A 26,312-nucleotide genomic window follows, 5' to 3' on the forward strand; every position below is an offset into this window, starting at 1 on the left:
ACCATTGACCTCCAAGTCTTTATTCCTTTGTTCAAACCAAGTCAGCTATTTAACCTCCCTCAGATCATTCCAAACCTGATTTTAAGAAAAAAAGGTATGTTATATTTTTTCCACTAAAACTCTTTCACTCTCTTGTTAAAAAAAAAAAAGAAAAAAAAGAAAAAAACTCTTTCACTCTTAACCTGATATATATGAATAATTTCTATAATTTCTTTAGTATATCGATCAGTATGTTTCCACGCTTCCTATTTTGCCTCTCTCCCAATCGTTCTGATTCACTTTCCCATTCCTCGTCAAACCCTTCAATCAAACTCTCATATTCCTCAATCGAATTGCCCCTTTCTCTTTCCTCAATCTAACCCATCAATCAAACTCTGCTGCAATCCAGTTTCACAATCGCTCTCCAGTTTCGCAATCGAACTCTCCCGCCTATAAGGGATTCAGTTCCTCAATCGAATTCATTCATCAGAGTGAAGGTATTCTTCAGTTCCTCTCCCATCCCTGATACTTTGATTAATTAACCATATTGTTGGTTGTGTTTTGTTACTCTTTGTTTATGTGTTTGTGATTTTTTATTTTATTTCTAATGGTAGTTTTTTTTGTTAGGTGCTGTTTTGATTGAGTGTATTATTTTATACATGTTTTTTTTTTGTTTTTTTGCTAATGGATGAAGATTGCATCTTGACTTTTTTATGACTGGTGTTGGGACTTTTTTAGGCCGTGGGTTTTTACCTTACTTCAGGAAGAAGTAATGTGTGGTGCCTTTATCCCTACAAGAATGCCGTTTTGGAATCAGTTGAAAATGCATTTGGGCAGGAACCAGTTGCAAATAATGAAGTATCATCAGAAAAGGTATATGTATCATGATATTGATCACTGTATTTCTAATTATTGATATAAAATTAATTTAATATTTTTCTTTCAATAAACCATTGAACAAGTATAAATTAGTAGATTTCAACCTTGAGGAGAAGGTTGTTTTGAGGAGGGGTGTATTGTTAAGATATAGGACGAGCAGGAGGTTGTTAGGATATACAATAAGAGAATACAGGGATAGAGGACATAATTGAATATTTGTAAAGTTCAGTGAATAAGATAGAGGACATAATTTGAATAGAATACAAGGAGAAACCCTTGGAGGAGATATATCTCTTATTTTCGATCTTTCAATAAAATAGTTCATTCTTTTCAATTTAATTCTTGGATTCCTACCAATATGTACCTTGAACCAATTTACATTAATTGAGCCTGATCAATTACTTTCCATTTTCATGTATTTAATGTTAAATTGCTTGCTGTTGTTTGACCTTTGAAGTATATAATATTAATTTATGCAAATGAGAAGAAATAAAATTGCACTACTGTTATATGCTAGCTTCTTTTTGGTTTTGCCTGCAGCAATCAATGCATGTATGTGTGTATACATTTACACACACACATACATATATCTTTGTTTATCTCTTGTGAACCAAAATTCATTTGTTATTTCCTTCTTTTGACATTTTTTATATAGATTTCGCTGTCTTCCATTTGGTGCTTCCAAGTAATCTATTTGTCTTAATTATAAAGCAGTTAAAAGTAGATACAACTCAGCATTTTATTTTGATTGATGGGATATGGAGCAATTCAGCAGCAATGTTTAGGCGCCTTCAGGTAACTTATGGTTGGATTTGTTCTGCGTTTTCTTCAGTTTAAAATTGAGAATTTTCGTAATTTGACCATAGTTGATCATCCCAAAATTAACCTACTGGTGATTAGGTGCTCGGAAAGAATAAAATCTTATTGTACTGCATATTTTTATGTATAGGTTTTAGTTTCCAACTCTTACAAATGTAAGTTGACTTAATACAGAAATAATGTTTAAAACATCTAGCATAGGATTGCAAATACAACTTGATACTATGTATACAATACATATTGAACATTCTACCTTAGTAATAAAACAAATGACAATATGGTAGGATATGGAATATTGGATAATTAGCGTAATAAAGAGTTAGTTAGTAGAAGTTAGTTTAGTAAGTTGATAAGTTTGTTAGGTGGTTGTTAAGAGTTGTTAGTTTGGTTATTCAAAGAAAGTCTTTACATAGCCCTCAAAGGTAGAAAGGAAAGATAGTTTTTTGAATAATTAAGTTTAGTGAATAGAGAATGCTCTAGTGTGAAAGGAGAATGCTCCTTCGGGGTAGCCTTGTCTGCAGGCTTATCATCTCGTTGTATACCTTTTGTATCTTCTGTTTCAATCCCACTTCATCAATAAGAAACCCTTCATTCATTTGCAATCTTTATTCTAGTTGGAACTTTTCTCTGTTTATTCAAATCCGCCCTGTTTTGGGAATTCTTCTTGTAGCAAAAGAAAGGTTGCTAACACAGTAACAAAATTCAATATTATATAACCAACATAGATTAAAATAAGATGGGTTCATAGCTCCAAATTAAACTAGACCAGAATCCAAATAACATACAAGTTCAAAATTGTTGGCAAAATGACAAGTTACAACATTCACAGTTACTAAAGAGTGAAGGATGGTGGGACTGGGTTCCCCTCGTTGGGGCTAGATTCAACTCGGTAGAGCTAGATTTGAGCTCATCAGAGTTTGGTTCCTTCATCTTGTTGGCCAGTTGGGTTAATTGTAAACCTCAAAAGGAGCTAATTTTTTGTGTTTTGGCGTGGCAGTTTAGTGCTTGGGTCTGCTTGGTTGCTGTTTGTTTTGGGGTGAGGGGATTTTTTTTTAATTATGTTCAGGTTGCTGCTTGTTTTGGCGAGGCAGTATGGATAAGTGTAGTGTATAATGTCACTAGAAATGATTTTTTTATGGGGATCTGCTGCATTGGATTAATTATAATATGCACAGTAAGGTAATTTGGAACTATAATATTGATTGGAAGGACTTATGGGCATTGTTGTGTCACACCTTATGGAATTGGAAGAATAAGGAAAAACATATTGATAACTTTAAAAGACCATTGGATGGGAAGGCTGCTGCCATGAGTTATGTTAGCGCCTATCATGCTGCTGATAAAGCCACAAAGATCATTCAAGAAACTCTAAAAGTTATGACAATGTGAGCTAGAAGTGCCCCCAGCGGGGTGGGTTAAAATCAACACCGACGGAGCTCGAAAAGAAGATGGCAGAGCGGGTTGAGGTGGTATCATACGGGGAAATAAGGGTGAATGGCTTGGTGGTTTCTCTAAGTATGTCGGGATGTTTAGCGCGTATGTCACGAAATTGTGGGGAGTTTATGAAAGTCTTCGGAATGGAAGAAAATTGGGGTTCATTTTGGTAGAATTAAATGTTGATTCTTTGGTTGTGGCAAAGACTTTAATGGATGGATTACTTTATTTTACTTTTTTGTATTACAATAGTATTTGTTTGTAGTTGATTATTGGTTTGTTTATTAGGATTGATTAATCTTGTTTGAATGGTGCAGGTAGAGTTTACTTGTTCATGTCCATTCGTCACTTCTCCTTCGTTCAAGCCTCTGCTCACCACTCATTTTCTGTGTGTGGTGAATTCCTTCTCTATTCACAACCTAAGGTTATTATAAGCGACTCGAATCCTTCTCTTCATTATGTCCTTCTATTCGAAACATTTTCAATCCTAGATTTTCCCTTTGCATTAGTAAATAATTTTTTTTTCAGTTTTCCTTCTTTTTTATTAATTCATAGCTTTCAAGTTTACCTCAAAAAGATGTATATGGGTGATTTTGGAATCATATTGCTATCCAAGGTTTTCATTGTTGTTCATAATCAGGTTAGTTATGTTTTACCACGTAAGCTTCTTGCCTTTGTACATAACAGACACTCATATTTTCATATGTGCAATAGCTAAATGGAAGTAATCTTGCAGAAGCATGCTTTGATTTTAGTAATGCAATTGATACTTCCCTATTGGTATAATGTACAAAGGGGCAGAAATCAACGTTTTTCATATCTAAAGTGAAGTACTTAAGGGATCAATGGTCTTATATATCCTTATAATTGTTGTACCCAACTTTATTTATTTTCATTTGTATCAAAATTTGACATTACTAATTAGGTTGCACTAGAATCTCTTTTGCCAAAAATTCCTTTTGTATATGATCAAAAGTCTCCTTTTTAATATTCATATTTCTATTTCTAATTCACTTCAGATCTTGCATCATCTTTTTTAATTCCATTCAGGTTTAAGAAATTTGTACTATTGGCTTCCGATATTGAAGGATTTTGCTATTGTTGAAGATATCCAAAGTAAGCTTGCAATATATAATGATAAATTGTGCTTTAATTGTTGGGAAATAATACCAATAACCAATGCTGATAGTTGGAGTAAAGCTTTTAGAACTGGTTTGGGCTGCTAATCAGTAGCTAGTTAAAATATTAAAGGCAAAATACCTCCTCGTGTTGGCCATGCAGGTTTGTTGACTATGGATGAGAAGTTGAATCCTCTATTAGTGCATGTTCGGATTGGCAAAGCAATAAACGTTGTGGGATGGGCAAGTCGACCTATGACGATCACCAGCTTTCAGACCCATTCCACTCATGTTCCCTTTTCTTATATGAATAAAGCAGCACTGAGAGATTTGTTATCTGAGGTGTGGTGGTTTTAGTTTTGTTAGGATTGATCCACACATTTATGTTGTTTTTGTTTGCTATAGCCTCATAGGGTGCTGAATAAGAGTTAATTGGTGTGTTTGATTGGACAGGGTTAGTGATCTTTTTATTGTTTTTATTTGTTATAGTCATTTGATAGATTCTTTGTTGTATGAAGTTTGTATATGAGGGTTAGACTTGAGTTGTATTTTCTTTTTTCTCCCTTGTACATCTTGTGCTTAATGGGGAGTAATTAATTCATTACCTTTGCTTTTGGAAAAAAAAATGTATGCATTTATCGCAAGGCACCATTGTAGTATAATTAGTTATATATTTATGTTGGTTTATGAAGAAATATTAGATGATGTTCACCGCAAAAAAAAAAAAAAAAAAAAAACTGCACTGTGGAATTCAATAACCTGTAGGTGACTCTTTCAAAAAAAAAAAAAAGAAAACAAAAAAAATTTTTGCAGGTGACAAAGCCTGCAGGTTAATTTTTTTTTTTTAATTTGCTACTAGCTTTCTCACACCGGTTTTTTTTTTATTTAAACAGGTGTTACATACGGAGTTTTGCACCTGTTTTACTATAAAAATGGGGTTAAAAATAAACATATCACACCAGTTTATAAGAAAAATTAGGTATAATATGTAGTTTTTATACCCAATAAAAAACAGGTGTTGTATCTCAAACTTACAACACCCACTGATATAACCCCGGTAAAAAAACAGGTCTTAAATCTCTAAAAAATAGGTTTTGTATCCCTGATTTGCACTAGTGCCGCAACCATGTCTTCTTCCAAAGTCGTCAACACCGCCAAATACGGTTTCTCCCGTTATGAGATGTACAAGCAAAACCTTGCTGGAACCGTTGAATCCTACGATCGTCATGTCTTTCTATGTTACAAGAACCACCAAACTTGGCCTCCGCGTGTTGAAGCCTCCAATGACCATCCCCTTCCTAAAAGTGTTGCAACCGCTTTCAAAGCTCGCAAAAATGACATCGTCATCAAGGTATTACTTGCTAATTCATTGCTTCATAGTCCTAATTTGCACCGACTCTACAAAATTTGTAGAGTCGGTCCAACATTTTTAAAGACTTGAGTTTTGCTAGTCCAAGATGTGAACTTGCATTAGGGAGGATTTGTGGCTGTTATCTTGAACAACTGACTTGAGCAAAATTTATAACTAATTTATCGTATTATATGTTTATAACTAAATTGATATTTTGACGCGTAATTTTTATCCAAAAGCATGTGGCTTAAACCCTAACATGTGTTGATTGGCCTTTAGGTCGACCATATTAATTTGTATCCAATTTTGATGTTATCTCAAATTTCATTTTAGATTTTACGATTTGTTAGTTTGGTTGTTTGTAGACGAAAATCACAGTTTGTGAGATGATTGAAGAGGACGGCTTCTCCGACGGCGACGTTTTGATTTTCCCAGAAATGATCAAATACAGGTATGTTATATTGTTATTACACAAGTAAACCATTATTAAGTAAGAAATGTTCTTTAAACATCATTCTTTTTTTTCTTTTTTTTTTAGGGATTAAACATCATTCTTATAAGATGTCTTATTCCTAGCACATTGGCCATATTTTTTACGATTTCCACTTTTATATTAATTCTTTGTTTCTCATTGGAATATGAAAACACGAAAACTAAGTGTATTTTATACGTACTTAGATATACAACATTAAAATTGTTTATACAAATATCAATGCTCTCAGTAAAAAAAAAAAAAAAAAATCAATTCTCTTATTATGGTTCTCTCTCTAAATGGATTATTTGTTAATTAATTCTAAAAATTTAAGTTTTATTTTTTAGTAAGAATTTACCTCTATCAAGATATATGATAAGCGTGATTAGAATTTGAAAGTAATGTTTGTTAAGGATCTTTGTTACAATTTGAAAGTCACAAACATATAAGCATGCTTGTTAGAAAGATAATTTTAATCAAAATTGAATTTTAGAAAAAGTATTTTTATAATTTACGCTCGTTAGCGCAATAAAATGAAACGACACACGTCGAAACTGATTTGTATTTTATTGTGATTTAAGATTTCAGTGTTGTTACTTAATGTTTTATATTGTGAATGGTGTGTGTGTTGTTGTGTTGTTGTTTGATTGAAAAGGGGTTTGAAGGAATCAAACGTTGATAGTTTCTTCAATGATGTAATGGTGAGTTGTAAACCATGGGATGGTGGAGTGCAAGATGTGATAGCAGGTTCATATATTTTTGTGTGTGCTCATGGAAGTCGCGATGTGAGGTGCGGTGTTTGTGGGCCTGCTCTCATTGACAAGCTCAATGAAGAAATTCAGCTCAGAGGATTGAAAGATCAGATTTCTGTTATGGCTTGTTCTCATGTTGGTGGCCATAAATATGCTGGCAATTTAATCACATTTAGTCCTGGACCAGATGGAAAAATTATGGGTCATTGGTAAGCACTCACACTTGTTTCTTTGATCCTCTTATTTGTTTTGAACAATGAAACACTCACGAACATAGACATCAGACACGACACAGATACGTTGATGCTAGTAAAAAATTTGGAAAAAAAGGACTAATTGAACGCAATTACATGTGTCGATATTATGTGGTATCAGACACCGATACATATCGAACATCAAACACGTCTTTCATCAGATGTGTTGGTGTTGCAGAGGTTTTAAAGGATTTTATTGTTGTTGGTTAAAATGTAGTGCGTGCCTAATATTTAATTACAGGTATGGCTATGTTACTCCTAATGATGTGCCTGCCTTACTAGACCAACACATTGCCAAGGGAGAGGTCATACAAAAACTATGGAGGTAACCACTTAATGTGTGCTTTTGACTTCCACATGGATATTTTGGCCATCATATATTCAATGGACTTATCAAGATGATCAATGTTAAATTTAATTGTATGAATATGAATTGTTTCAGAGGCCAAATGGGGCCACCTATTGCTGAACTTAAGGGAGAAAATGACCAGAAGCTTGCTAATAGAAAGAATATTAATGTAGAAAGTAACAATGAAAACGTTGTTGGTTGTTGCCAAGGTGTTGATGGGGTGGTTTCTTGTTGCAAAAGTCAAAGTTTTGAGCAAAACAAAGTGGTTGATGAAACTGATAAAAACCAAGAGAACAATGTAAGCAGGGGAACAAAGTGGTTCATGAATCTCCTACCATAAGCTTCACCAGGGGGATTTGATTAGTAGTTTACTTGTGAAAGAGACTCAATATTGTCAAGATAATTGTTGTCAAAATCCCGATAAAATCCAGGATTTTACGACTTTTCTCATCTTCAACAACTCAAATCCATAGCAAAATCCTAAAACAGGCAAAATCATAGTAGAATCGTATCAAAATCGCACAAAATCTTGAAATCTATACAAAATCGCATGATTTTAGAGAGATTTGAAGGATTTTATCCATTTTTTTTTAGTTATTTATGTATTAGTATTTTGTCGACTTTAAACTGAACAATATCAGATTAACATAGCCAAATTTCTTGTAGTGTCAAACATAATCAAAATGAAGGATTTTACTCAATTACTTTTGTAGAATTGTAAAATCGTAAAATCGCAGTCAAAATCGATTTATGACTAACATGTTACAATTTTATTGGATGTGTTTATCGATTTATAAAATTAAGAAACTCTGCTATGATGGTACATAAGAAATTACTTGAGTCTAAAATCTTTTTAATGGTGGATGTTCGAAACCAAAGAAAGATGGAGAAAAAACCACTCCCTCTTTTTTTTATTTTTATAAGAGACAAATAAATCGGCCAAAGTTGATATAAATACGTCAATTTTTATTGAAACATTTGTTTATGTATTAACATGAAAAATGTCCTGCACAAGGTCATGGCAGAATGTCAATAGCTTCTAGATGATTATTAGGATCTAGGATGATTGTTTCAATTCCAAATATTTGACTATCTATGTTATTTGCAGAAAACAATACTAAAAATAATAAATATTCAAGGTTGCAATTATTTTAAAACACACATTTTCTAATAAAATATTTTCATTTTTATTATTTAAGGAGTGTCTTAAAACACACGTTACCAAAGTGAAGCATTCATTTTAAAATCTGAAGTAAACAATATTTACCATTAATGAAACATGTAACTGTTTGTTCTATATACTTTACATACTTCTAATTAATAATTACATCTTAAAAATAGTTTTTTTTTTTTTTAAACCACTATATATAGATTAAAATACTATCATAATTAAATAAATCGTAAAATTTGACTATACTCAAGATGACTCCTTAAATTTTTACACTAGTAAGTAAACTATAAACTTTGTCATTACTTTCCCATAATAACATCCAAAACACAGTATTATAGATTATTAGGAATAGAGGTAAATGAAAGAGTATATAAACTTTGTTCCTCAAATCAAGGAATATGGAATTTCTTACAACAGTTCATCAATTGCTGATCAATGTAATTGAACAAAAAATTTGCATTGCATTCTTTTATGCAATAAAGGAAGGAATCATGGTCCACAAACTCTACACATCACATTTTTAGAATCAAAAGTAATCAAATTCTAAATAATTACCAGAAGGGTTCATTCCAACTTCATTTTCAGTTGAGTTTGGTTTCATCATCATTGGTCTTGGTACCTCTGGAGGATTAGCGCAGCGGATCAGTGCCCAGTACACATTGTGAAAGAACGGATGTTGTTTGATTTCGGCAGCTCCGCGTCTATAGGCAAGACGGTGTTGGGGCTCTTTCACAAGTAAACCTCTGATCAAGTCCCTTGCAGCAAAGCTGACAGTAGGAGATTCTGGAAACCTTAAAGGCTTCCCAACAACATTAAACATCGTGGTTCGATTCCCAGAACCTTTGAACGGTGTTCGACCAAACAAGAGTTCGTATAAGAATATCCCGAACGTCCACCAATCCACAGCACTTCCATGTCCTTCTCCTTTAATAATTTCAGGCGCCAAGTACTCGTGTGTGCCTACTGATGGGAATGTGAGTAATGAGGTGGGCCTTGACAAGGGGACCAAGCCAAAAGTGTGGAAGGTTTATACTAGGAAAAGGACAAAAGGAATAAGGAATGATGACGTGGATAGAAAGGCATGAGGATTATGTGCATGTGAGGCTATTTAAGCAGAAGAAGGAAAAGGAGAGAATCATCTTAGAATTCAGTTATCTTTTGTGGGGTCACTTCTATAGTGATTTGGGAGCACTGCGTGCTTAGGGGACTGATAGTATCTCACTATCAGTTTGTTACTTGCTTAATTCTCTTTCTGTTACTTTTGTTCAGTTTTGCTACTCTCTGTAATTGTTAAACTCCATTCATACAATTACAAGTATTTTCCATATTTTTGCTATTCATTTACTGTTTCATTCACAATCAGTTCATACCTCTATCAAATTGGTCCGACCTACCGGATCAATCACACCACCGACCGGAGATCTGTAGATGCCAAGGAAGCCTAAGATGGGTGATCGAATCGATGCGTTGGAGACTCAGATGGGAGCAGTGACAACCACACTGCAAGGTCTAGCGTCTCAAATGCAACAGCACGCGCAACAGATGCAGCAACAGAGTGTGATTTTGACAGAATTAAGCAAACAAATTGGTTACAAGGGAGTAACTCAGGAGGGAGAAACTTCTGTGGGAGATTCGTTGCAGAATGAATCTCGCCTCGCCGGGAAGAAGGTGAAGCTTCCATTATTTGACGGTGAAGATCATGTGGCTTGGATCACGAGAGCAGAAATTTATTTCGATGTTCAGAATACATCAGATGATATGCGAGTGAAGCTGTCACGTTTGAGTATGGAAGGTTCAACCATCCACTGGTTCAACCTTTTGATGGAAACGGAAGATGAATTATCCTGGGAAAAATTGAAACGAGTGCTGATAGCACGTTACGGTGGGAGACGGTTGGAAAATCCTTTTGAGGAATTGTCCACATAAGGCAGAAAGGGAGCGTAGAGGAGTTCGTCGAAGCGTTCGAATTACTCTCATCGCAGGTAGAGAGACTTCCAGAAGAGCAATATCTAGGGTATTTTATGAGTGGTTTGAAACCTCAGATCCGGAGAAGGGTTCGAACACTCAATCCTCGTAACAGGATGCAGATGATGAGGATTGCTAAGGATGTAGAAGATGAATTGAAGGAGGATGATGACGATGGCGACAGACAAAATGGGAAGAAAGGAGGATCTGACCGTTTGGGCCATAATGATTGGGCTGGGTAATTAAAAAATAGAAACGGGTATAACTCAAAGGATCCGACCCGTTTTTCCAACCCATCTCAAAAAACGGGTTCTGTTGGATCTAGTGTCAATTCTTCATCTTCTCTCACATCGACGGCTAAGAAGAGTGAGAACGATCTTCGTTCTGGTTCGTCAGGAACACGTAGCATCCGCAGTGAAGAAATTGCAGAAAGAAGGGCAAAGGGTCTCTGTTTCAAATGCGGTGGCAAATATCACCCTACCTTGCACAAGTGCCCAGAACGTACGCTGAGGGTGTTGATTTTGGGAGACGGCGAGGGGTTGAACGAAGAAGGTGAAATCATCAACATTGAAGATGTCTCCGGAGGTAGTGATGAAGAGGAAGAGGTCGAGTGCAAGACGATGGGGGTTCTGGGAAGTATGGGTGAGCATCGCACAATGAAGATTGAGGGCAGAATCAAAGATGTGGATCTGTTAGTGTTGATCGATAGTGGAGCCAGTCACAATTTCATTTCACCTAAAGTAACTACTGCTTTAGGTCTGGTTGTTACTCCTGCAGCAACAAGGAACATCAAATTGGGTGATGGACACAAAGTTAGTACTCAAGGAGTGTGTACGGGAGTCAGTATGAAATTGGGGGAAATTGAGATAGTTGTTGATGCTTTGGTGTTTGAACTTGGAGGATTGGATATGGTTTTGGGAGTTTCGTGGTTGAGCACTCTGGGAGAGGTACTCACGAACTGGAAGGCACTAACAATGCAGTTTGAACATGAAAATAAGTTGGTAAAGCTACAGGGGCTAGGAAATAAGAACATCAGGCAAAGCTACTTGAATACGTTTCTGGAGGATACTCATAGTAGATTTGGGAGTGACTGGTGGTGGACTCATTTTCAATCAATTGAAGCAGACCAATCTGTTATATCCAAGGGGTTGAATTCCATTCTTGAAGAATTTAATGAAGTGTTTAATGATCAAATTCAGCTTCCTCCTGAGAGGTCTCAGGTGCACCAGATCAATTTGTCCCCCAACCATGGCCCCATCAATGTCAGACCATGCCGGTATCCACATCATCAAAAAGAGGAGATTGAGAAGCAAGTAGGAGAACTGCTAAAGGCAGGTGTCATCAGGCCTAGCATGAGCGCATACTCAAGTCCGGTAATATTGGTCAAGAAGAAAGACAAAAGCTGGAGGATGTGTGTGGATTATAGGGCCCTGAACAAAGCAACAATTCCAGATAAGTATCCCATTCCCATAGTAGATGAACTTCTAGATGAATTAAATGGGGCTACTATGTTTTCCAAAATTGATCTTAAGTCTGGATACCATCAAATCAGGGTGCATGAGAATGATATATCTAAAATTGCTTTTAGGACTCATAATGGTCATTATGAATACTTAGTAATGCCATTTGGGTTGATGAATGCCCCAGCCACTTTTCAAGCTACTATGAATGATGTTTTCAGACCATACTTGAGGAAGTTTGTCTTGGTGTTCTTTGATGATATTATGGTGTATAGTAAAGACATTATGGAACACCAAAATCATTTGAAGCTAGTTTTATCTGTTCTGTTGGATAACTGTTTTGTGGCAAATCAGTCAAAATGCAAGTTTGGGTGCACTCAGATTGATTACTTAGGTCACATCATTTCTGGGGAAGGGGTGGCTGTGGATCCTGAGAAGGTGAGATGTATATTAGACTGGCCAGAACCAAAAAATGTGAAGGGAGTACGTGGGTTTTTGGGTCTCACAGGATACTACAGGAAATTTGTTAAGGATTATGGCAAAATAGCAAAACCACTCACTGAATTGACAAAGAAGGACAACTTTTCTTGGGGTTCAGATGCTGTTCAGGCTTTCACTGAAATGAAACAAATTGTAACATCCCAGACTGCTTACAGGATTGCCGACTAACCCCACAAACCAACACGAGTCTTTTCAGCATGCTTTCTCCTCATGCTTACCGGGAAACTTCCCGGTAGGTCATCCATCCTAGTACTACTCCAAGCCAAGCACGCTTAACTGTGGAGTTCCTATGGATTGAGCTCCCGAAAAGAAGATGCATCTTGTTGATATGGGTAGTACCTAACAATTCTTATAAGCCTTCCTTCAACCATGTAGTCCCATACCTACACGGCCTCCGGATCCCTCTCATTCCGATGTGATTCGGTTCCTCATATCAACGTGGGGTCATCCTATAACAGCCCGACTTCCCTGGGCTACCCGGCCTTGGCCGACTTCCACTATGGGCTACCCGGCACTGTTACTGGGCCACGTTGTGGGTGTTACACAAATCATGACTTCACCTCCTGTGTTGGTACTTCCTAATTTCAACTTACCCTTTGAGGTAGAATGTGATGCTGCCGGTAAAGGAATTGGGGCAGTACTGATGCAACAAAGGCAGCCAGTTGCTTACTTTAGCAAAGCTTTGTCTGAAGGGAACTTAGTAAAATCTGTGTATGAAAAAGAGTTAATGGCATTAGTTTTGTGTATCCAACACTGGAGGCACTACTTGTTGGCTAAGGAATTCATAGTTTATACTGACCACAAAAGTTTGAAGCATTTCCTACAACAGAGAGTGTCATCTCCTGCTCAACAATGTTGGCTGGAAAAATTGTTAGGCTATCAATTTGAGGTCAAGTACAAGCCTGGGTTGGAAAATAGAGCAGCAGATGCATTGTTAAGATGTTATGATGAGGGAGAAATGAATTCTATCATTTCTTATTCCTTGTGGGTTGATAAAAAGAAACTGCTAGATGAAATAGCCACTGATCCATATATTCAGAAGTTGATTGCTGAAGTACAGGAAACACCGGAGAAGCGCCCATGATTTTATGTGAAGCAAGGGGTTTTATTGTATCATGGCAGGTTAGTGATTTCACCTGAATCACCCTCTATTCCTTGGTTACTTGAGGAATTTCACAGCACCCCTGCTGGGGGTCACTCAGGATTTCTGAGAACCTATAGAAGATTGGCAGAATGTTTATATTGGGTAGGGATGCAGAAGGGTGTAAGGGACTTTGTTAGAGCCTGTGACGTATGTCAGAGACAGAAGTACAATGCTACTGCACCTGGAGGGTTGCTACAACCTCTTCCTACTCCCAATGCTGTTTGGGAAGATTTAACTTTAGACTTTATCACTGGACTACCAAAGTCTAAGGGATATGACGCTGTGTTGGTGGTTGTGGATAGGTTGTCTAAATACAGTCACTTCATACTGTTAAAACATCCCTATACTGCAAAGTCTATTGCTGAAATCTTTGTCAAAGAGGTGGTAAGATTACATGGTGCTCCTAATTCCATAATCAGTGATAGAGATCCTCTGTTTGTTAGTCATTTTTGGATGGAGATGTTCAAACTGCAGGGCACTAAGTTGAAAATGAGTTCAGCGTACCATCCGGAGACGGATGGGCAAACTGAGGTAGTTAACAGGTGTTTAGAAAGCTATCTAAGGTGCTTTGCTTCTGACAATCCGAAGACTTGGTCTTATTGGATCGCTTGGGCAGAATTTTGGTATAATACCACTTATCACAGCTCTATTGGAAAAACCCCCTTTGAGGTAGTATATGGCAGACAACCTCCTCCCTTATTGAGGTTTTTGACTAATGAAACCAAAGTGGTTGTTGTAGCTGTGGAGCTAAGTGAGAGAGATGAGGCTCTAAAGCAACTCAAATTGCATCTGCTAAAGGCCCACGAACAGATGGCTAGATATGCAAATAAAAAGAGAAGAGACTTGTGTTTTGAAGTTGGAGAATGGGTTTTCTTGAAGTTAAAGCCTCATAGACAACAATCAGTAGTTAAAAGAATCAATCAAAAATTGGCTGCTAGATTTTATGGTCCTTTTCAGGTGGAAGAAAAGGTGGGGGAAGTAGCTTACAAGTTGAAGTTGCCAGCTGAATCCAAAATACACCCAGTGTTCCATGTCTCCTTATTAAAGAAAGTTGTTGGTGACTATCAGGTGCAAGGGAAACTGCCTATTGAATTGGAAATGAATGATGCTATTGATGTGTATCCTGACAAGATACAGGGATCAAGAGTCACAATGCAGGGCAGTACGGTAGTCCATCAGAGTTTAGTTCAATGGAAGAACAAGTCTGTAGATGATGTAACTTGGGAAGATAATGAGTTTTTACGTGGACAATTTCCTGAATTCAGCCTTGAGGACAAGGCTGTCCCTAAGGAGGTGGGAGTTGATGGGAATGTGAGTAATGAGGTGGGCCTTGACAAGGGGACCAAGCCAAAAGTGTGGAAGGTTTGTACTAGGAAAAAGACAAAAGGAATAAGGAATGATGACGTGGATAGAAAGGCATGAGGATTATGTGCATGTGAGGCTATTTAAGCAGAAGAAGGAAAAGGAGAGAATCATCTTAGAATTCAGTTATCTTTTGTGGGGTCACTTCTATAGTGATTTGGGAGCACTGCGTGCTTAGGGGACTGATAGTATCTCACTATCAGTTTGTTACTTGCTTAATTTTCTTTCTGTTACTTTTGTTCAGCTTTGCTACACTCTGTAATTGTTAAACTCCATTCATACAATTACAAGTATTTTCCATATTTTTTCTATTCATTTACTGTTTCATTCACAATCAGTTCATACCTCTATCACCTACAAAGGACATTGACCGCGCACTTGTTGGCTCTGCGACTAGCTCAGGGAGAGGTGTCATTTGGTGATGCATGTCATTCTTTAGTCTGAATTTTTTCTCTTTGGATTTTCCGGATAGAAACCGTGGCGAAAAGCATGCATGTTGGATGCAGTCAGGCTGCATTGCACAGGCTGGCTGAATGCAGTATCCGGAGCTTTTAGTTTCAGTGATCGGGTTTGATGACTTCACTAGAGTTGGACTGACGGTGCACCTTAGAGAGAGATCGAAATCTGAGAGCATGATATGACCATCTTCTCTCACCAACACATTCTCCGGTTTAAGGTCTCTATAGATTATTCCAAGCATGTGCAAGTACTCCAAAGCAAGGAGAACTTCTGCAACATAAAACCTGTAAAAACCCAAAAATGGAAATTATAGAAATGTTAATACACTTGGACCCTGTTAGGATAAACATCTTACTTAAGTGCTTATAACATAAGTGTTTATTATACAAGTATAAGCTATTTCTATAAGCTATATGCTTTCGTTATTCTGGTTTCATATCAAGAAAGCTATTAGAGAGGCCAAATTAACTGATATCTGTTTCTCCGTAGCTGTTGATTAAGTACAGAAAGTATTGATGAGAACAAACATATACTGGTTATTTTCAGAAGAAAAGTATGAAAAGCATAAATTTTCAACTCAAACATAATCAAGTCAACACTTGTAAAATCCATTATATATATAAGAAATTATATCGACTACTAGGTATAAATCTCAGGTGTCATGTGTTTATCTTATGAAAAGCTCAGTTGGTATAAAGATTTTCGCGATAAGTGCTTAACTAATCTGGTTATCCAAACAGGGCTAATAAATTACAAAGTGTCATGTTTAACTACATATACAAATCACATTGAACAGGAGATAGGTACATTCACTACAAGAAAAACATCAAATTAAGACGGAATTTCGGGACGGAATTATTTTCCGTCCCAAAATAATTAAATTGGGACGGAATTTGCGACACTATTTTGTCAAAAATATTTGATTAAATAAATCTATATTGTTTTGGGACGGAATTGAAATTCTGTCCCCAATTTGAGACGGATTGTTGTTTTTGTCGCAAAATTGGGACGGATTTTTTATTTCCGTCTCATATTTGAGTCAAAATTTGTATTTCAGTTCAAAATTTTGTGAAAAATGAGGGCGGGAATTTTGGCGCCAACATTAAAGAAATTAAATTAAATTTTTTAAGAAATTAAATTATTTTAAGAATTAATTTTATTATTTATATGTAAAAATTAAAATTCATAATAGTTTTAATATTTTTTTGAGCAAATAATAGTTTTAATATTATAGTAAAAAAATTAAGGTTTTTTATATAGGAAAAAATTAAGTTATTTATAAATATTGTAAAAAAATAAAAAATTATATAATTTCAAAGAATGATAATAAAATAATATATAAAACTGAGAAAAAATCCTTTTAAACAAAATAAGTTTATTGTTAAGAAAAAGCAAAAAAAAAAAAAAGTTTATTAGTAAATAAAACAAATGTGATATGTAAAACGGGTTGTTTCTCTATTCAACTGAGAGTAGCTTTCTCTTTCATCCATGAAAACCTAAATCCCCAAATTTCTTACTCCATTCATCGTTCTCTCCCTCTCCCTCTCCAAATCTTCGTTGGTATCATCATCAATCTCGACAAGCTCAAGTTCTTAGACACAAATTGGATTGTTCTCTATCATGGCTTGATTGGCAGGAGGGAGTATCAATGTTTGCCTCAACCATGGCAGTGTAAGCTAGAGGTGCACCTTCTTCATCTTCAACAATGGGAGAAACAACAGTGGCTTGACGACCTTTCCAAAAGGTGCGGTAGAAAAAGGATTCTCGTTCATGGTTACAGGACGGCTACCCTGAGGCTCTCACCGCCATCGCTTTCAACTCAGTCACTATCGTTGACCGCCGGTACGAAATCACTCATCTCCCTCTGCATATTTTGTCTGGGCTTTCTCTTTGCTTCATGGGTAAACTCATCTCTTTTGCTCATGTGTTGGTTTGTTCTTCTTTTTAGTTTTAAAATTTTATAAGCTGCTGAGATTTTTAAGGATTAGGCTGGTCATATTCTTTGCTTCATTAGTGATTTTGTTTTGAATATTTTTGTTGTTGGGTAGTTGTAGAATTAATTGGTTTTTTGAGATTATTGTTTTATGATAAAATGGGAGATTTTTATTTGATGGAATTGTGTTTTCTTGGTGTTTGAAGAAATGTGCAAGAGTTGATGTATGAATGATGAGCTCATTGTTGTGCATTTTATGAAGTGTCAAAGAAAATTTAAGAGATTGTAATTAATTTTCATTGTGGGTGATTGTTGGTTTAGGAGGACTTGGTCACATGGCTGTCAAATTTGGCAAAGCATTTGGTCACCGTGTTACAGTCATAAGTACTTCTCCTTCCAAAGAAGCTGAGGCTAAGGAGCTGATGATTTCATAATCAGCACCAATCCAGACCAATTGCAGGTTTGCTACCTTACCAATATTTCATATTAAACTATACCCATGTGTATTTGATTTATTGGCTGACATATGGTATGTTGCCAATGGTATATGATTGTTTTTGTGTCTCATTTACTATGTGGTCCAAAAAAACTATTTTATTAGTTTAGGCTTTGGCGAATGGGCCATGATATTTAGAAACAATTATTTTGTTTTGTTTTTGTTTTATGTCTAATTTTGAACTATGTTCACAGGAACTTGGATCAACTTGACACGTTATCGAAGAAGCTTAATCAAAGACTGTAAGAGCTGAGGCGTCTTCACAATCCATTGTTGCAACTAGGTAATATTTGGTGGTGGTTGTTAATCAATTAGTAAGTAAGATCCATCTTATTTTTTAGTTTTACTTTATTTCAAATTTGTTAATGGCATATACTTAATTTTTCTAATTTCTATGAATGCTGAAATTAGAGTTCAAAAAGGGCTATGATATCATCAAGGTGAGTTTGGTTTTCAACTTTTTAGTTGTTCTTTTGCTGACAGGAGCTGAAGTAGAGAAAGGAAATAGATCATTTGAATTGAGAGAAAGAAGTTAATGACCAAATTAAGGGTAACGGCTTTAGTTTGTTATGAAATTAATTTTATGCCATTAACTAAACAATTTTTATGCCATTAACCGTGAAAGCATCTGCTATGGTTTAAAAGAATGGTTTGTCTATATGCTTGAATGCCCTCCCTTACATGATTTAGAAATCGTTGATTGAATTTTCTGATGTATAATGAGGGAGAAGCTGTTCTATCATCTCCTTTTGCACTTTTTATCTATTAGATTGTTCAATTTGTTATTGATAGATTTTGACAAAAGGTCCGACTTTTAAATTAGTCTTGGACCTTTATATATTTTTCGTTCTTCCGGTCTATTCCTTTTAATATATTACTCATTATATATTCTTCCTTTTCTGGGTTCAGGGGTTATAGAGAAAAAAAGCATGTGTTACGCCAATGGATCTCGAATAATGAAGAGTAGCTATCATCTTCTAAAGATTGTGTATAATGGTACGTTATTTCTCATTTGAAAGTCAAAGATATATTGTTTTTGCATTAATTGTAAAAGTGGGTACATTTGATATCAAATACATGGATGACGATATGAGTTTTGATAGCTTGACATTGTCTTTGGGGTACACATGTTTATGACTATTTCTTTCCTTGTGTTTTTGTACAGAATCAAACCTTGGATATTTCTTAGACAAATCAACAATTGCTAGTGTATGTGGTTTTTATGTTTCAGCATTGCTAAGACTCAAGGAAGTTATTAGAACTTAAGAATTAATTGAGTTTGATATTTTGTATACCTTCAAGTTATTAGAAGGTTAACCTATTGGATGTTTGATAATACTTTGATATTTCGTTAGATACTTGTATGTTTCTGATGAAACTATTGATGTTTACAAATTGAATTGTACTCTTGGAATGTTTTTTTTGAAATGGTTATGACAATTAAACATGCATAATATAAGGATATTAAAATCGCAGAATAATATTGTAAATAATATTTGACACACGTTATTTATTTGTGACTGAGTTTTATATAAATTTATCCCAACAAAAAAAAATTGTTTAAAAAAAAAATTAACCCAATCTGGGACGGATTTTAAATATTTTGTCGCAAACATCGGGACGGAATTTGAGATTTCCGTCACAATGTTGGGACGGAATTAAATAATTGGAATAAAACAATTAATACATTCCGTCCCAAATTCCGTCCCAAACACGCGACGGACGATGTAATTCCGTCCCCAAAGAATTGCGACAGCAAGAATTGCGACGAAAGTATTTTTTCGAAAATTCCGTCCCAGATTTCAACTGGGACGGAAATTTACACTACTGTGCGACGGAAATTTCCGTCCCAAATCAATGTTTTTCTTGTAGTGATTGAATATACATGTCTTCTTGTTACATACAGATATATAATTGCAGGGAGCAAGCTGAAAAAGAAAGGAATAGCTAACCTGACAGCGTGCTCTGAAAAATACTTCCCAGGTTGTCTTTGCCTGATTGCATGAAGGTCGCCACCGGGACAAAACTCCATTACCAAGCTAGAGAGTGTCTCAGTCTCAAAGTGTGTATATAATGTAGGTAAAAAAGGATGATCTAAAGACTGCAATATCTCTCTTTCCGTCTGAGCCCTCAGTAGCTTCTTACGAGTTGCAAGCTCGGTTTTGTTCATGAGTTTCATAGCAAAAGAAGTCCTTGTGCCACTAAGTTCAGCTAGATATACATTTCCTATATCTCCACTTCCCAATCTCTTCAATATTCTAAAATGCCTCATTTCCAACATCCCCTCGCGAGCTCGTACAGCTTGAATCGCTTCCCGTCTTATATCATTTGCCTTATGAGGTTTATACAAAGCACCGCTCAAACTACTCGTGTTGCTTTCATCACTAACATCACTTCTGGTACTCGCTCAACAGATACTGGTTTTCCTACTCTCATTAAAATCACTGAAATTCGGAACTTCTCCGCTCTCACACGACTTACCATCAACACTCACACACTCACTGACTTCAGTACTGGTGAAACTTTGTTTTGCTTTCGAATAGACAGTGGTTGAATAGTAACTGTTCTGAGGACTAGGACAAAACTATTCTCTGACTGAGAATAGTAATTCTTCGGTTGATTAACAACGGCTCGTTTTGATGGAACTAAGATACTATTGTCAGATTCTAATACTTCAAAACTTGAGTCAAAATTCTCGGAATCATCATCAAACATTTGCTTGCTGCATAATTTTGCCGGCAACCTTTCATTGTTTCTTTCGTGATATGAATGCTTTTAATTAACTACATAGCTGTTTAGATGGTGAATCTTCTTTGTTCCATAATTATGATGATAATGTCTTTGTTCCAAAAAAGATCTGGAAGAAGAAGAAGCTCCTTGATTATTTCTATATAAGGGAGGCCGCGAAGAACGGGGAACCCCTGATGATATAGGAAGGCTGTGGTGTATCGGTACCTCAGAAACTAAATTCTGAACCTCTGATATAGTTTCAACTGCAGTCATAGGAGACTCCATGACAGATATATCTAAACACACCTAAAAATTCAACAAAACATAGTCAATTACCAATATCTAATAATCATTCAAAAAAGTTCTGAATTAGCATAATCTCAAACCTAAAAAGCCAACTCAACACGGTAAATTACCAAAATGTAATAATCATTCAAAAAATTCAGAAATAACATAGTATCAATCTCCTGAAACACACCTAAAAATTCCACTAAACATAATCAATTACTAATATCAAATAGTCATTAAAAAAATTCTGAAGTAACATAATCTTAAGCTCCTGAAACACACCTAAAAATCAAACCTAACACAGTACAATGGGAAATTATCAATATGTAACAAAAATTCTGTTATGAAATTCAACAAATGGAAAAAAGTTTCATTCTCATTAATTGTGAAAAGAGAATACAAGTAGTATTTATACAAAATGTGATAAGATCAAAGGCTTATCAGCCAAAACTAACAGCTTATCAAGCCAAGCCAAGGAAGTTACTTGCAGCTCAAGTAACTTGCATCTCAAGTTACTTGCAGCTCAAGTAACTGCACTCTCTTCTTCTTTTTCCTCTAAGATCCCCCCACAAGCTGGAGAATGGTAAATATTGAGCATTCCCAGCTTGGATAAGAGAATGTTGAATGGTTGAGGAAGCAGGGGCTTTGTGAAAAAGTCTGCCAACTGATCTGTGGATGAAACAGGAAGAAGTTTCATGATGCCAGCTTGAACTTTGTCTCTGACCAGATGACAATAAATTTCAAGATGTTTTGTTCTCTCATGGAACACAGGATTGGCAGCTATGTGGAGAGCACTCTGGTTATCACAATAAAGAACTGGAAGCTTGACTGTTGAAACATGAAGGTCTGCAAGTAAGTAAAGTAACCACTGAAGCTCACAAGTTGCAGCACCAAGTGCTCTATACTCAGCCTCTGAGGAAGATCTTGAAACAGTTGATTGTTTCTTGGTTCTCCAGGAGATGAGAGAGCTTCCAAGAAAGAAACATTGGCCAGAAACTGATCTTCTAGAATCCAAGCATCCAGCCCAATCTGCATCTGAGAAACCAGATAAAAACAAGGAAGATTGTCTGGGAAAGAACAACCCTTGACCAGGACTTTTCTTCAAATACCTCAAGATCCTAGTGGCAGCCAGATAATGTTTCTCAGTAGGAGAAGTAAGAAATTGACTAAGTTGCTGAGTAGCAAAAGTGATATCTGGCCTGGTGTTTGTCAAGTAGATCAGCCTGCCTATCAATCTCCTGTATGAAGGCACATCAGAATATGGTGCACTATTATCTTTGTGAAGCTTGCATGATGGATCAGATGGTGTAGAGACAGGTTTGGATGCAAGAAAGCCTGTGTCAGTGAGAAGGTCAAGACAGTATTTTCTTTGACAAAGAAATATGCCTTGAGAAGAATGGGCAACTTCCAAACCCATAAAGTATTTAAGCTGACCAAGATCTTTAATTTTGAATGTGGAATTCAGAATATCTTTGATGAATTTGAATTCATCAAGAGAGTCACCAGTTATAATGACATCATCAACATAAACTAGTAAAACTGTGAATGAAGTGGCAGTTTTCTTGATGAACAAAGAGTGATCAGCATTGGATTGGACATATTGATGCTGAACCAGAATGGAAGTGAGTTTTTCATACCACTTTCTACTTGCTTGTTTGAGACCATAGAGGGATTTGAGGAGTTTACACACCTGATTAGGTTTGTCAGGAGTGATACCTTGAGGAACAAGCATGTAAACATCTTCTTGTAGGTCTCCATGTAAAAAGACATTGTTGACATCTAACTGATGAATGTGCCAACTATTAATGGATGCCAAAGCAAGGACAGTCCTCACAGTGGTGAGCTTAGCAACTGGTGAATATGTGTCAAAATAGTCAAGGCCTTCAACTTGATTGTAACCTTTTGCTACAAGTCTAGCCTTGTATCTCTCAATTGATCCATCAGCATGAGTTTCTTCTAAGCCTTGTATCTCTCAATTGATCCATCAGCATGAGTCTAGCCTAAATTTTATTACTCTCATTGAGAATCAGTTTTAGGAGTCACATGAAATTGATTCTCAATGAGAGTAATAAAATTTTTGACATGTTGTGATACTTCAGCTTTGGATTTAAGAAGAACAATCCAAACAAATCTACTGTGATCATCAAGTATGGTGAGAAAATACTTATGATTGTGAATGGAAGGCACAGCTAGAGGACCCCAAATATCAAAGTGCAACAATTCAAAGTTTTTGGAAGCAACTGAAGAACTAAGAGAAAAAGGAAGTTTCTTTTGTCTAGCAAAATGGCATATATCACAGGTGGATTTTGAATCAAAAGTTAAAGAAGGATACAAATGAGACATATGAGCTAATCTTTTATGGATACATGTCCCAATTTAAAATGCCAAAGGGCAGAAGAAGGAATAGTAAGAAGCTGATTAAGAGAAACATTATTGACAAGCAAAGATTTATTCAAGGAAGAAGCAAAAAAATCTAAGTTCAATCTATAGAGACCTTCAAATGGTTCACCCAAACCAATCATCTTCTGTGATTGAAGATCCTGTAAGAAACATTTATTGTTATGAAATGTGATATAACACTTCAAAGAATCACAAAGCTTGAAGATGGAAATCAAATTGAGAGTAAAAAGAGATGAAAATAAAACATCTTCAAGATAAAATTCAGGAGTAAAATGAATTGTGCCAGCAATATCAACAGTTACTGAGGATCCATTAGGCAAATTGACAAGTTTAGGAGTGATTTTGTGATAGGATGTGAACCAATGAAGGGAACTGACAACATGTTCATTGGCACCAGAATCTAACAACCATAAATCAGATTTAGATTGCAAAGAACATGAGAAAATAGATGATATACCTGAGGGATTGATGGAAGTTTAACTAGAAGGAGCATGAACTTGATTGGCACTAGGAGATGAGGCAGCTGCAGGAAGTAAATTCACTTGTTGTAACAAACTGACAAGCTGATCATACTTCTCCTAAGAAATAGTGGAACCTGAACTTGAAGAAGCTTCATTGCTACTTCCTGGTTGTGCCTCAACTTCTTCAATACTTCTAGAGGCATTTGCAGAAGCACCTTGCTTCTGAAAATTAGGGTGCCCATGCTTTTGGTAGCAAAAATCAACTGTGTGGTTACTTTTCCCACAAAAGCTACAATGTCTGGGTGGCCTGAAATTGTTAGAGTATCCCCTACCTCTGCCTCTACCATAGCCTCTACCTTGTGATTCAGCAGCATTAACAACTGAGAGTTGTTAATCAATGGGAGAAGGAAGAGAATGATTATTACTTTCTTCCTGAACAACTAATGAATACACTTTGTTGATAGAAGGAAGGGGATCAAGCATGAGCACTTGAGTTTTCACAACATTGAATTGATCATTTAAACCAGTAAGAAACTGAATAACCTGATCTTCAAGCCTATAGTTTCTAGCTTCTCTCATTGCAGCACAACGACATGGATGTGGACAAGTGCAATGAGGCATAGGCCTGTGTGAATTCAACTCTTCCCATAGAGTTTTCATTTCAGTGAAATACTCCAAAACAGTCTTAGAACCTTGTTTCAAATTGTTAATCTTGGAACATAAAGAAGCAATTCGAATACGATCAGCTTTAGCAAAGCGTTCTTTGAGCTCAGACCAAGCATCAATGGCGTTTTCATGGAAAACTAGGGTTTGAGCAATCTGTGGTGAAACTGAATTGATGATCCAAGATTGAACGAGATGATTACAACGTTCCCATGCACTACGATTCAAGTCATCTTCATCAGGAATCTCCATAGATCCATCAATAAATTTCAACTTGTTTTTCGCGCCAAAAGCTCGAATCATGGAACGACTCCATGCGAGGTAGTTTGAACCATCCAGAGGAGGAGCAATAACAACAGAGTTTGGTCCTTCACTTGGATGAACGTAGAAAACCGATTCAGTATCCGGTTGAATTTGGCGAACCATGGTGAAAACCGAAGAAGATGAAGAAAAATTGCAGAAAAAAATGAAGAAGATGAAGATGATGCAACAAGAATCAACAAGAAAATCTACGAAGAAATTGAAGAACAACGCAGAAATCTTCAACAAAGATCAATGAAAATTGATGAGAATTGAAAACGTAACAAACTCGTAACTAACTTTCTCCATGGAAATGGGAGAAAAGGCTCTAGATACCATGTTAGAAACAACAGAATCTTAATCTCCTCCTATTGCATTATAAACTATAATGATTGAGATTAAAAGACATTTGATACTCTTTAACACTGATATGAAATTTAATAAACAAAGTAAATAAAGATAAAAAAAATCAACTCAACACAATGAATTACCATATCAAATAATCATGAAAAGAGTTTTAAAATAAGATAATCTCAAATTCTCAATCACCTATTGTTGCATTCAATATTCAATATGGATAATGAAATTCAAAAGACCAATTTCAGACACAATCAACAATTCATAATGTGATCCAATTTAAAAATTCCCAAAATAAAAAAAGTCTTCAAATTCAGAAAGTTTGAATTCCACAAAAGATAAAAATAGAAACAAACATCAAGAAACTTCATTCACAAGGCATCATCAACATAGCATAAAAATTTGATTTTTACAACTTTTCTCTAGAACCCATGATTGTTCATGAAGAATAATCAAAACCCACCAACGTTTTTGAATAAAAATGCATTAAACAGAAACACCCTGATATAAAAAATTTGATTTTTACAAGTTTTTCCAAGAACCCATTATTGTTTTATGAAGAATAAACAAAACCCACCAAAAAAATTTACAATTTTTTGATGAAAAATGCAATAATAAAAACGGCCCAATAAAAAAAAAACTTGATTCTTTGCAATAAAGAAAGAAGAGAAAGAGAAAGAACGTTACTTTGATGAGAGGAGAAAAATGGCAATGTGGAAGAAGAATGAGGAATGTTGTTTCATTTGTTCATTTCTCGTTGAAGAAGAAGCATGAGAATGGAAAGAAAAACTGAAGAAGAAGGAGAAAAGTGAAATCACTTTTTTGTTTTTGCACTCACTAGCGAATGAACTCAACGCTCTGTTTTTGCAACAAAAAGAAAGGATAATTGAATTTGTAAACTTTAAGCTTTAATCTATAAACAACTTGATTTAGCTTATAAAAACACTATAAGTTCACTAAGATAAACAATAACTTCGTGAGTAAATGACAATCATCAAATGAGTATTTTTAGTTATATGAGTCTATCTATAAACTATTAGTTATAAGCTCAAATGAATATCTCTTATCAAACATAGCTTTAGTTTTTAGTTTTACAATAATTTTTTGACAATAGCTTTTACAATAACAACAAAAAAAAAATTAAATACTCCTTAAAAAAAATTAATACATTCACAATATTTTTTTGACAAAATATTGATTAATTTTTTAATAAAT

General features: G+C 35.6%; 2 protein-coding genes, 2 long non-coding RNA genes and 1 pseudogene across 7 annotated transcripts; 4 read left to right on the top strand and 1 right to left on the bottom strand.

Moving 5' to 3' along the window:
• Nucleotides 1-217: 217 nt before the first annotated feature.
• Nucleotides 218-4,798, top strand: LOC146905781 (uncharacterized). 3 transcript variants are annotated; one of them, XR_015019563.1, is made up of 5 exons: nucleotides 218-476; nucleotides 718-852; nucleotides 1,573-1,653; nucleotides 3,429-3,751; nucleotides 4,162-4,798. It is a non-coding gene; the product is annotated as an uncharacterized LOC146905781 (long non-coding RNA). The 3 variants fall into 3 exon arrangements; XR_015019564.1 differs by having other exon boundaries at nucleotides 3,429-3,535; XR_015019562.1 differs by having other exon boundaries at nucleotides 3,429-4,798.
• A 553-nt stretch (nucleotides 4,799-5,351) lies between these two features.
• On the top strand, nucleotides 5,352-8,108 carry LOC146905782 (altered inheritance of mitochondria protein 32-like). Its single transcript, XM_085724517.1, has 5 exons — nucleotides 5,352-5,580; nucleotides 5,946-6,031; nucleotides 6,708-7,013; nucleotides 7,300-7,383; nucleotides 7,501-8,108. The coding sequence occupies exons 1-5, from the start codon at nucleotides 5,356-5,358 to the stop codon at nucleotides 7,745-7,747; spliced, it is 948 nt and encodes a 315-aa protein (XP_085580643.1). The 5' UTR covers nucleotides 5,352-5,355; the 3' UTR covers nucleotides 7,748-8,108.
• An 827-nt stretch (nucleotides 8,109-8,935) lies between these two features.
• Nucleotides 8,936-20,447, bottom strand: LOC146905783 (protein kinase PVPK-1-like). Its single transcript, XM_085724516.1, has 3 exons — nucleotides 19,851-20,447; nucleotides 15,365-15,753; nucleotides 8,936-9,538 (listed from the first exon to the last, which is right to left on the bottom strand). The coding sequence occupies exons 1-3, from the start codon at nucleotides 20,177-20,179 to the stop codon at nucleotides 9,105-9,107; spliced, it is 1,152 nt and encodes a 383-aa protein (XP_085580642.1). The 5' UTR covers nucleotides 20,180-20,447; the 3' UTR covers nucleotides 8,936-9,104.
• Nucleotides 9,548-15,220, top strand: LOC146905784 (uncharacterized; annotated as a pseudogene).
• Nucleotides 16,797-19,298, top strand: LOC146905785 (uncharacterized). Of its 2 annotated transcripts, none has more exons than XR_015018128.1 (6): nucleotides 16,797-17,370; nucleotides 17,724-17,862; nucleotides 18,093-18,181; nucleotides 18,382-18,448; nucleotides 18,808-18,894; nucleotides 19,064-19,298. It is a non-coding gene; the product is annotated as an uncharacterized LOC146905785 (long non-coding RNA). The 2 variants fall into 2 exon arrangements; XR_015018127.1 differs by having other exon boundaries at nucleotides 16,803-17,311.
• Nucleotides 20,448-26,312: the final 5,865 nt, after the last annotated feature.

This window comes from Medicago sativa, chromosome 7 (genome assembly GCF_051527215.1).
Source record: "Medicago sativa cultivar Bolivia chromosome 7, Bolivia_mono, whole genome shotgun sequence".
Lineage (NCBI taxonomy): Eukaryota > Viridiplantae > Streptophyta > Magnoliopsida > Fabales > Fabaceae > Medicago > Medicago sativa.